Consider the following 12,502-nt stretch of genomic DNA (forward strand, 5'->3'; position numbering starts at 1 on the left):
GCCCAGGGTTTCAATTCTCTTTGCAGAAAGGGCTCTGAACTGTGGGCTTCCTCTCAAGGCACGTGGCCCATGCTGTACTTCCAGTTTCTGTGACTTTCTGCTTTCTTGCTTGCTATATTTGGATAATCCAGGTTCCATGCAGTATCATTCCCTTTGCACTTGGATGCTTTGGTAACTCCATCAGTTCATACAGCTCAATTTCTGCTCTTCAAATATCTGCTGGAATTATATCTGCTTCATTTCTGCTTCACTGAGAAGTTATTTAAGAAAGGTAGTTAATTTTTCCTGTATTTAACCCTTCTGGAAGGGGGATGTCACACCCCTATTTCCTTATATACCATCACTCGGTTGACTGCGCATGTATAAACGGTTTTGCCTCTTCAGCTGAACTAAACCAAAAGTTCACTGGAAATGAGATTGCATTTGATAGTTATTTGCTCAGCATCAAGCACCCCAAATGTATCAGATTATAAACTTGAATAATAATTGTCTTGATTAGGGCAAAAGGCATGATATATAAACCAGTGCTTGAATATACACTGAATGTAATCACTGCTACATAGAGCATTTTATTTTCCTTGCTCTCCGCCATCTAAACTCCCTAAAATACCAAGAAATCACTTTCCTAAGTCATTACCCTTAAAATAATCCTCAATCTACATTACCTTGTAATGACAAAAGAGTAAACAGTTTACACAGATGGCAATAAAGCAAGCAAGATTCAGTGTTACTTGAAGTAGTAAATTATGTATGTTTTACAGGAATCTACAAAAGCAAAATCCTATGCATATAAATAACAAAACCAGGTTATACACAGATTTTTTTTCAATAGTTTGAATCAAGTTTTTACTTTAGTGCAAAAACTACTCTACTATGAGAGGAAAACCCCACTCCTTATTTACGCGTGATTTATATTACCTGTATTGCCAGCTTCTTTTCAGACTGACCCTTTTTAATACTGTTTATGGTTGAGATGTCAAACTGAATGTATGTGTTCTCTGCCCGTTTTTGGAGCTACTTGTATTATTCACTTAAATGTTCTCTTTTCTCTTTCTATATATGTGCTCACATACACATCTATCTCTCTATATACACCACCTTCCTATCCTATCTTGATAAAGAGATAATATTTGAAAGTAATGCCATTTAAACAAATCTTTAGGAATCCTGTAAGAGCACTTGCCAAGGTGGAGTTTCTTAGTTATACAATTGAGGAGTTTTAAGCCAGGCCAGTTCTGAGCAGTTGTTGACATAGAGGGGGAAGTTGAATAACAGAGGCCAAACAGGAAAAAAATAGCATGACCTGCATCAGGCCATGAGAGAACAGATGACTTTGTAGGAGTGAAGAAACCTTCCCACTCCAAAGGGAGCTCCGACTGGCTGAGGCACTTCCTGCCACAGGGACTGAAGATGGAGAGTCTGTTTTCGTTAGTAAAAATCCAAGGGGAATGGGGAGGAGGAAGAAGCGTAGGAAGATCCTTGTAAATGGTTATCCTCCAGGCTTCTGCAGAAGGTCTGATAACACTTGGGTTCTGTAGGTTTTCTGCATAGCATCTAGGCTGTGTTCAGTCCTAACTTTGCTTCAGCTGGAAGTTCTATTTCTCCTCAGATCCTGCTTTACTTACCAAAGTACGTGAATTATTCACTGTATAAGAAAGAGTTCCTACAGAGGTGGCATTTTCCCAGCTGGGTGCCTTGAGACATTTGCCCATGCGCTGACATCTCATTTGATAGAGCAGGCAGAGTTACTGAGGTAGCAGAGGTGCAATATCACAGTACTGAGAGCCGTTCTCACAGAGGACAAAACAACATACTCTATTCAAAATGCAAGTGGCCCTAGCAATACAATGTGAGGAGATTTTCTTGTAATAGTGTTTAAAAACTAAAAAAACCAAGCCCAAAACAAAAACCCCAAAACCAAAACACAAAAAACACCGCAAAACAAACAAAAACATCAACCCAGCAGCACAGATGAAAATAATACAGCCCTAACTCTTCTGAAAAAAAAAAAAAAAAAAAATAACACTCATAACCAGTCGGGAGACAACAACAAGTAACTTCATAAGCAAAAGGTATTTCAGTTTTTGGCACATAACCAGAAGGCTGGAGTCACCACATCCTTATACATAAGTATTATACGTTGGCCCCATTTGAAGCCAGCAAGCTCATGCTAACTTGGAATCTGTAGAATTGAATGCAAAGCTAAAGAGCTACGGTACATTTCCATGACATTTGTATGAATGTGCACGAGCGGAGTTATCCAGGTCAGAGCTGAGGACTCATGCTCAAAAAGGACAAACTGCCTAGCAAAGAATAACATTCAGTATTTAAATGAGAATTTAACAGGTCTAAAAGAACAGGACATTTGTACCGACACAGAAAGCTCTGAGGGCCAAAATTACACTTAAGCAGGAACAAACCCACTAACAATCAGTATTCCTATTCCCACAGCACTCTGGGCTACATCAAAGTATACTGTGAGGTTTTTCACACACCTTTCCATCTTGTTATTACCATCTGACACCCCAGTTCACACCATTATTTGTGCCAGTGCAACCTGACAGTCCCTGAGCAATTAACCTTTGGGCTTGAGAGACAGCTAGTGCTGAGGAAACCTTTTCCTATCAGTGCCAATTATCTAATTTTTTAAACTGTAGCTGATGCATGGATGAACTTAAAGGTTCCTATTATAAATAATGTTGCATCTTTTGTGGGTGGGTGCTAAACTCAACAAAACAAGAGAAGTAAATCAGAACACCTTTGTTTAAAAATAGAGTGTTGCAGGTATTTGAGCTCCTCAGTAGCAGCATCAGGCCACAAAAGGCCACACATGAGTGTACAGAGTAGTCTGGTCTTTTATCATGCTCCAGCAGAATACCAGTACCCCTTATCCCTGAGGGTGGACCTAGGAATCTGAACTGGCTCTGAACCCAGAGATCAGCAGCAGTGACCTCAGTCTCCCCAAATGCCTTTCAGTTATTCTCACAGGGTTCATTTCAACAAATTGTGAACTTTGAATTCTGCCACTCAAAATGAAGAAATCAGTTTTCTTAGCAGATTGGCTTTTGGACATGCACCTTTGCATATTTAATTTTTACTACATGAAACCCAGTTCAATTACATTATACTAGGACTGACAAAAAAAAAAAAAAACGAACTTAATTCCAAATCAAGATTAAATCAGATATTGATAATTTTTATTATATTAGTTAAGATATTTTACTTTGTGTACTACAGGGAGGATAAACTAAACTGAGTCACTGCTTGAAAATGTTTATATCACTGAACTATGACATGAAAAAGCTATACATGAAAATTATACATATACTGGTGAATACCATTTGACATTTATATTCCCAATTGTTACAAATTCAAGCAAGACTGTTAAAAGTGAGGTTCTCTTGCCTGTGACTGCTCGTTCAGAGTCTTTTGAGCTACATAAAGGCACTTCTTCCATACTCCTGGCTCCCTGGTGGAGCACCTCACTCCTCTGTGGGGTAGCCAGTACCATAAGAATTTTAAAGGATTGCCTTGTACGGAGGAATGGAACCCCTCGAAGCTTTGCATTAAGTCCAAAAATCACATGTAACACTCAGCAAGTTAAAGCCCTCTTCTCCCCCCTAGCAATCAGCTATTCAAGTCTTGATGATACAGCTACCAGCTTGGAGTTTACTTCTGCCTTATCTCCTCCAAAAGGCCCTTCTGCACCCTATCCTGCTATCAAACTCTGAAGATACCAGTACATCTTTCCATAAAGTGCTTCATTTGGATTTCCAGCAAAACATTCCTCTCGATAGCTCTCTGTGTACCTATAAGAGATTCCAACCTGCATGCATATCCCACGTCCGAGCTGTCCAGACAATTGGTTTGGCTTTGTGCTTCCTTTCACTGAGATTTCATTGAATTCATAACTTCATCATAAAGGGTGATTGGCCTCAAGCTTAAAAAGACTAATCACTAGGCAGAGCCACGCCTTGTAAACAGCAAAAAGTGCTGGCTAACAACCATCCCAGTTCTTAACAAAATCCCAAACATATTTTCAGGTCAGTGCTCTATCCATCTGTTAGTGTTGCATTCAATGTGTTCTCTATTTTGAAACTTATAAACTTGCATTTTAATATGCATGCATACAGAAATAATTCAAGAACAGCATCACTGGGCTCCGATTTGTTGTGAAAACGTGACAACCACCATGGGGCAACAGACGGTGTAGAAGATTACTCAGACATGCCTGGTGAGTATCCTGAGAACACATGAAGTCCCCAAAGGAAGGATAGGCTGCAGATTTCATACATAAAAGCAAAGAAGAAAATCTGCACTCAAAAAATTGGTTATGTGGTCTTTCATGACATGACTCCAAAGGTGTATTCACCTAATTAATCAAGATAATCCTCTTTCATAAAACTTGTTGCAAGTGAAATATTCCTAAGAATTTGTGACTTGTTTGGTTTACTTTTTCTACTGTGGTATTTATGAATAAAATTACACGCTGTATCTATATATATATAGACCAGACACTTCCCATGCAAGCTTGATTGCTTAGATAAAATTCAAGCTGCATCCATGTGTGATTTCTCATATGATTTCTTTCCTATCAAAAAGGTCAAAAATGTAATTCTTACTTTCTTTTTGAAGAAGCCACAGTAAAACCATATAGCCAAAAATCCTTTATTTCACCATTAGCCATATAACCAATACGCATAAAATGGTGGCTATATTTTTGTTCAAAACAGTTCCAAACCCCAAGAAACCTATACTGAAAACATTAATACTTTATTCCTATAAAAATAAAAAAGAAAAATTATACATTCAAGAGGTGTCTACACTTTTAAACAATAAATTAAACTTTGTTATAGCAACATCAATTTACATTTCAAATGATTTAAAAGAAAAGTACAACGTAGGATACAAAATAATCTCTTTCCTTACCTTCCAAATACATCAAATACATTTTTTTATTCCCTAATGCACTGGCATCTAAGATCTTAGAAGAAACTATAGAATGCTACAGGAAAAGAAAAAAAAAACATTTAAAAAACCCCAGCCAGAGTCCCTGAATGGATATTACCTTCCAAGATTTTGCTGACAAAACTCGCTGACAAAAACGCTAACTGAACTTATATGGAAATAAAAACTTAGAGACCAGAATAGTGAAATCTTCTTCAAAATTTGCAAAAAAACCCAAACAACTTCATCTTTCCCAACTGTTATGCAATTTATTCCAGTACTATAAACATATTTCCATCCATATTGCTTGTAATCAAGGCCAGTTTTAACCAACACATCATTTGTTAGAATGAACGGTGGGCAGATTTTTAAAGCTTTTATAGGACTGTCCCCATTATATACCTTGTAACTCTCTATTAAGGTTATATAATGAAGTGTGAAAACCTAAATAAATTATGTTTAATGCTCACTGCACAGGTCACTGGAACATAAGCATTGATACTTGTAATTTATTTTGCAAAATCTGGATTAGAAATAGATTTACATTTGAGTGCATATACTAATTCCCCACCTAATTTCTACAGACAGTGATTTAATTCCTGCTAAACCCCAAGTTTTCAATCATGTATGCAAAGCTCTGAATGAGAAGGGCACTGATCAGGACTAACTCAAGTGCTGCTACACTCACCTACTGCTTAGCTGAAGCAAATGAAGCCCACTGCAATTAACATTGCTACACTGAGCTTTTTTTTTTTGGAATGAAGGGAAGGCTTCGATATTCATGCAAACTCATAGAGATATGCCTGATCTCACTTTGCACTAGAATGCTCAAGTTATGTAATACAAGTACATCCCCACTAAGATCAATATAGGCTGTGGATTTACTCTGCAGGATTTCAGTCTCTTCTCTAAGGAAGGCAGCCCTTTCTCCTTACTCCTGAATGAGGATTGCAACCATCCCTTTGCAAGAAAGTTGACAAACAATCAGGCATTTGGGCTCCTGATGCACTTTGCGTGCTTTAGTGGCCACTGCACACTAGCTGAGAGCCAATTTGCTTTATGACTAGATAAGATGCACCCACTTCTAGCAGCTAACCTTTTTATTTTTGCAGAAAAACTAATTTTTTTTTTTCCTTTTAAATTGTATGTTTTACATAGAACTTGGTAAATAGTCATTCCTTACTTGAAGATTCAGATTTTACCTGGAAGATGACTTCCTGATGCTTGGGAGAGCAAGCTCCAAGGACTATTTACAAAATGTTTATTCTGCAAAAGGCTAAAAGAAATATGATGCTACTCTGGCATAAGCTGGTAACTGATGTTAGGTCAGGGGTTTAATAGCTCTAACAAAGCATCTGCTTCCTCTTAAGCATTCAGGGTAACCTCACCAGTCACCCAGCCACATTTGGGTTTCATTTATGTCTCAGAAAAAGGCATCAAATGAAAACAGCTAAAATAGTTTTTAAGAGTAAAATATTTAAGAGTTTTTTAAAAATGTTGCTTAAGAGCACAAACCAGTAAATGAGGAAAATGTTTAACTTAAAATTACTTTCTAGGTGGGTTTGACAAAAATTAAATCCCATGGCCAACAGTATGGCTCTTTACCAAAGAAATTGCTCCAAGAGAAATGATGTGTTTAAAACACAGAAGTGTTCTGCAAGAGGAAAAAATATACATTTCCCACCCCTACTTTATCTGTTAAAAGCATTTTCATGTTCACAATGTTTGATTTCTTTTTCTTTTAATTTTTCAGTTAAACCCAGGTCTTATCTGCCCTGAACATAACATTTCTTATATGCTTTTCCATATATCTTTATGATTTCTACCACTGCTAGCAGCAGTGTTTACATTACTCAGAAAGGAGATCAGTTGAGACTGGTCTGAACATCATATTGTCCCTTCAGCAGGTGAAAAATAAACATCCTTTCTTAAGCAACCGTAACATCACTTCACCTGTCTGAGACAAAGCCAATTTTACAGTTGTGGGAAAACTCAAAGTGATTTTATAAGGCAAAACAATGACATTGCAGGAAACAAAATCATGAAAGCCAAGTAAACAGAAGCTGAACAGTTAACAGTAACCTGAAGTGTTTCACTAATGTCTATTAAAATAAATTCTTTAATATTTTAAATATGACTTTAATTAAAGGTTAGCCTGCAGCTAAGCCCAAAATAACACACAAACTAAGAGCCTTATCCAAGTAGTCTGCAAGCAAATTAGGAGAGTCAATAAACTCACATTCTACTCTCCATTCCCACAGCCCTCTCTTGAGATGAATTTGTCTTAAAAAAAAAAAAAAAAAAGACAATATTTCTTGGTCTCTTACAGTCCAAATAATTTGTTTTCTTCATAATATTATTGATCCTCCACATTTGCTCTTTATATGAGTGGTAAGAACTCTATTGTCACAGAGTTAGTCTGAGCTGAAAAATGTTAAATCTATTGGTATTATGTGCTACTTCTTCCTTTTGATTCAGAGAAACTTATTTTTTTCTTTAGAATGACAGGTTTCAGTGATTGTAGATACTACTGTTTGAAGCTTGTACAGTGTTAAAGTACACTAAAACTAAATCATATTGCATTAGACTGCTATATTTAAACTGTTAATACAAACTATGGTTAGACAGTCATTTGAGATGGCTTAGCACTATCAGTGTCAGAACTTAAATGCAAGAAACCCATATAATCAAAACAGTCTTTTATATAATGAATTAATCATTCACTTGCCTTTCAACTGCCTTTGAACAAAATATTTAATGACAACTTTACCTTCTACATAGCTTCAATTAATAAATGTTTTTAACCAAGTAGACTGGTTGCAGGTTACTAATCAAAATACAAACATTTCCCAGCACATGTTCTCTGGAAAGGCTGGAAGAGTAAAATAAACTTGCACTTAAATGCTACATTTCAGGATAGAAAATAAAGCCATTATCAGTGAAATAACTATGTTTAAATTATAATTGACTGAATATGAACCATGTGCGTCTATTTTCAACATTTACGCATTTAGTCTGACACAAGGAACACTCCCTACAGGGAGGGGCTTTTGTTGTAAAACAGTGTCATACTCTACTTGTAATAAAGCCAATGCATAGTTCATTAGATAGTTCTGAACCAGAGTTCTTTTGAAATACATATATATTTAACCAAGTACTGCATAGTAGAAAATAGGAGGGAGAAAAGGAAAACCAACAGTTAAATAACTGAGAGTATACGAAGACTTTTTGCTGAATTCATGGGTACATTTTGACTGCATATAATTTAGTAGCAACACCTAAAAGACAGGATAATTAAAAGCAAACCCCTGGGTTACAATTTTTTTTTTTTTTTTTCTGCAAAACACCACCACTCTTCAAAGTTTGGTTGTATTTTAATGATTTGTATTTCATACATCTGGTTACACAAAAGGCATTCATGGTTTAGGGCACTGTTTTTCTTATTTTTAATAAATAGCAAGATCTGTCCCTTTCACCTCTGTCGCAGAAGTGGTCCCCTGTGACATTTCTGAAGACACTCTGAATAGGCAGTTTAGTTACTTCCATATCAAATATAAAGCCACTAAGTTAAAATTTGTTTAATTCTGTAGTGTATTTCACAGTGATGAAAACCTCAAAGGTTTATTGCTCCCTCTTCATCCACCACCACACCAGACATTTTGAATACTTATTTTCATGATCATGCCAGCACAGAAGAAATCAAGGTTAAACTATGAAGGTTATACAGAATCTTGCCTTCACAGAATTTTCTGCCATTTGCCAATCACTTGATAATTAAAAACTTTATAGTCACAAATTTTAACTCCCATCAAAACCCCCCAAACTGATCAATTAAATCTACATTTTCGTGATTTCTTAATTTTTGTGGAAAAAAAAGCTGGCGTTAAGATGTGTTCATAATTATGCTTTCATTGCAAGATCAGATCTAAAGCATACTTCATTCAGTGCAAAGTCATCACACACTACAGAGAGAAGACAAAACCCTTCAATTCTCCCCTATGGACCCTACAGGTACACGTGCAAAACCCAGCAAGACTGAAATAAAGATGGACACAATATACAAGATACTTATGTAGTTAATATTTCCTCTAGGGTAATTAAAAAAAAAACAAACTTATAGAATTACTATTTATACAGCTTTGAGTATTCTCTCCATCGCCAGCAATTTCAAACAAGCTTTTAAAATCCAAGAGCTCCCCAGTGGTATTACCAAACCCATCCTAGTTTACCAGAACAAGAGCAGCATTTGTTGTCACAATACGACCATCATCATTTAAATGCACACATACTAACCTAAGTCAAGCCTATACCATGTATCTTGAGACTGAAGTTACATGGGAAATACATTTACAGTGCTTTGATAAGTACATACTCAACATGAAGAAACATAAATAGCAATTGGAATATAGGAATAACCTTGAACACAAAGAAACTCTGAGTACTTCCATGAAAGACACGGATGTCACAAACATGCTCTAAATATTTTCTTACAATTTATTTTCTTGCCTTTTTTCACTTCATGACAAACAATTAAATGCAAGTCATGCCAACTGCAAGGGATGACTCTGAGACCTGGGCACAGGAAAACTTTAAAAAAAAAAAAAAGAGAGGTTTTAACAGACAGGTACACACATAACAAAGAGGAGACTTTTGTTACCCTTCCAGAAAACATACATTCTCTACTGCCCACTACTTCTTTCATAGGAAAGAGCCATTAGATTTTCTTACTGATCAATATTCTACCAGCAGCAACCAGCCTGCACTTGTGCAACACTTTTCCACACGGATTTTTCAAAGAAGCTTCCCAAGTAATAAGTGCATGTCCACTATCATTTTACATTTGGATTCACAGACAGACTGAGATACCTGATGCAATTTAGCAAGGTAAGAATGAATCAGAGGTACGGTCTTTTGCCTTCTAATCTATTCCCAATCAAGCAAGATGACAGTGATCCAAAATATTACAAAAAACTTCAGTCAAAGTGAAATTTGGAATGAAGTGTAAAAGGATGAGCACAAACCTATTCACCCTTCAACCTAACAAAGCCAAGAAGTTTTCCATGTTGCCAATTACCCTGCACATCCCAATTAAAACTCTTTTGATCAATAAATAGTAACCAGGCATCTTCTTCAGCTATAGCTAATAATGTAATCTTGGAGAAAGGACCAAGCCTGCAAAAGACAAGATAGAAATATAGCTCATCCTACATTCACTTTCTAGTTATCTCCTGGGGAAAAAATAATCTTCCAGTAACATGAGAGATGCACATTGTACAGCTGTGATAGTTTCTATAATGAAACTCCAGCTATAAATGATAATATCCACAATACAAACCATAATTCTAAAATACATCTGAATATGTGTGTGCATATATATCTCTCTGAAAAAAAAAATTATCTGATTTTCTCTTTTATACATATAAACATCTGGCTAATATGCCCCATAAAAGTTTTTCCTTATTTAGGACTAATTTTTTAAATAACAGAGTTTTAAACAGTCCCTTAGAATATTTTTAAACACTATTAAAAAATTAATAACTATCTTAGGTTAATCAAAAAGCACACACAAAATAATTTAACATTATACAAATGTGGTTATATTGTTCAGAAATTCCAATTCTCCCATCTGAAATGAAATAGAGACCAGTGTACCTTAGGGTGAATTATTCATCAATGTACAAATTCATTCTCTCTTTCCATGTAAATCTTCAGGTGAATTTAGCTGCATTTCTGTATAAGCAAGAAACACAGTAAATCTGCAGAACTCTTGCAAAAGGGAGTCGTGTTTTGCTGGATAAGAGTGCTTTTGCTGGAGGGCAGCAAGTCAACACTTTATCACCATCTGAACACTAGCAACACCTGTGCCCTTGTAAGCTTCACACCTTGAAATAGCAGCAACATATTTGATGGGTTCAGTAGTAATTTTTCTTCCAGTATTGGATTAGACTACTTTGCATATACAGTAATTCAAAAGTCTAGTACTTGTGTGCAACGTTAATCCACATTTACATCTGAGAACTCATAAATACACATGGAAACAAACATGACAGAGAATTAAACCTCATTTTAAGTTAAAATGTTTTCAGTCCACATATAGAAACAGCAGTGAAAAGTATAAAGGAGGTGGACAGCAGAAGAAGAAAAAGGGTGCAATAACTAAAACTGTTACGAAGTAGGTCACTGTCAAAAGGGCAAGTTGCTACTAAAACTGATCAACAGAAGATGTAGACTGTACCATCTGCATAAAATGCCTAAATGCAGCATTATTTTCACATCACATACAGTAGATGTGATTTCTAAGCAGCATATTATAACAGCTGGCATACTCACTAATAGATTTACGGTAAGGGAATACTAAATTTCTCCAGCTCAATGTACAGTAGTTATGCATTAGCCTTTAAAGCTCTTTGTCAGCCTTTTAGTCAAGGTTACATTTCCATGGATATTTAGTATCCCAATAAGAACATTACCTTCAATAAGAATATTCACCTTCAATGAACTTTTATACAATACAAATACATTAAATACCTTCTTAAACTGAATCATTTCAATAATAGGAGTTTTCTTTTTGCTATTTCAAAAGAAACACAAGGAACTTTGTAACTTCCAAAGTAAAGGGTGTTTTAAGGCAGTAAAAGATATGTGTTAAGGTTTCCATGATTGTTTATGGTTGTCTATGTGAATAAAGCATATTACACACAATTGCTGTCATATATTTATCTATGTGACTTTGTTATACTGTACATGATTTAGCAATCTTCTTGAGAAATTTAAAGTGCCACAGTTCAAATGTGCTCATCTGTCTTTTCATGGGCTTCTAGTCCATTCCAGTTGCTTTTAGAAACGAGCCCTTGCTTTACTTAAAGAGCAGTTTTTTTAGGCAAAAAAAGAATTCATCCTTCTCTGCTGTGCTAACTGGAATCCAGTGGTCGAACCAATCCTTCTTTGTAAACACGAAGAATAGCTTCACAAACAAATTTGTATTGACTCTGCATAGGAAAGAAAACACAAAAACATTTATGGATGTTCACTTAAACTGCTGATTAGACAGTACTGTTGAATTGGACTAACAGTTCCACAGCTTCCTTTTTTCCTGAGCAATGACAGGAGAGGAGATACAAGGATGGGAGGAGAAAATCCTACTCTCTTGTATGTGTTCACAGTAAACAAAGCTGACATTTACTCTTCCTTAAAGGACAAGCATCAAAAATCACACACCAAGGAAAACAAAAAAGTCCCCAAAATTAAAGGAATATGTGCTTAATTTTCAGGGAATAGGAATTATTTATAAAAACTATGCGTATCTTTCTGACTAAGTTTAACTTGATATTTGCCTTCTTTATACATGTCATCTATTGCAGGGTTTTTTTGGTAGTTATCTGGTTATTACGAGTATTCTGAGCTTGCCAATGCTGCAGTTACATATTACTGGGCACATTCAAGTTATGTGACCAAGACCTCATTTAAAGTTACCATATAGGATATATAGGTGCAGCTACCTAACTTTTTTTTCCAAACCACCTACAGTACTGCAGGCGGACTCACCTAATTTTCA

At 35.8% G+C, this 12,502-nt stretch overlaps 1 protein-coding gene across 5 annotated transcripts in view; it reads right to left on the reverse strand.

Annotated features, from left to right (window-relative positions):
• Nucleotides 1-4,654: 4,654 nt before the first annotated feature.
• Nucleotides 4,655-12,502, reverse strand: part of PTPN3 (protein tyrosine phosphatase non-receptor type 3) — a 165,049-nt gene continuing 157,201 nt past the window's right edge. For all 5 annotated transcript variants that reach the window (XM_032119156.1, XM_032119154.1, XM_032119175.1 and 2 more), the window contains one exon: nt 4,655-11,936. In XM_032119156.1, the coding sequence (XP_031975047.1) occupies nt 11,859-11,936 (78 nt within the window). In that variant the 3' untranslated portion in view covers nt 4,655-11,858. The remainder of the gene's footprint in view (nt 11,937-12,502) is intronic.

Source organism: Corvus moneduloides, chromosome 1, assembly GCF_009650955.1.
Source record: "Corvus moneduloides isolate bCorMon1 chromosome 1, bCorMon1.pri, whole genome shotgun sequence".
Taxonomy (NCBI): Eukaryota; Metazoa; Chordata; class Aves; order Passeriformes; family Corvidae; genus Corvus; species Corvus moneduloides.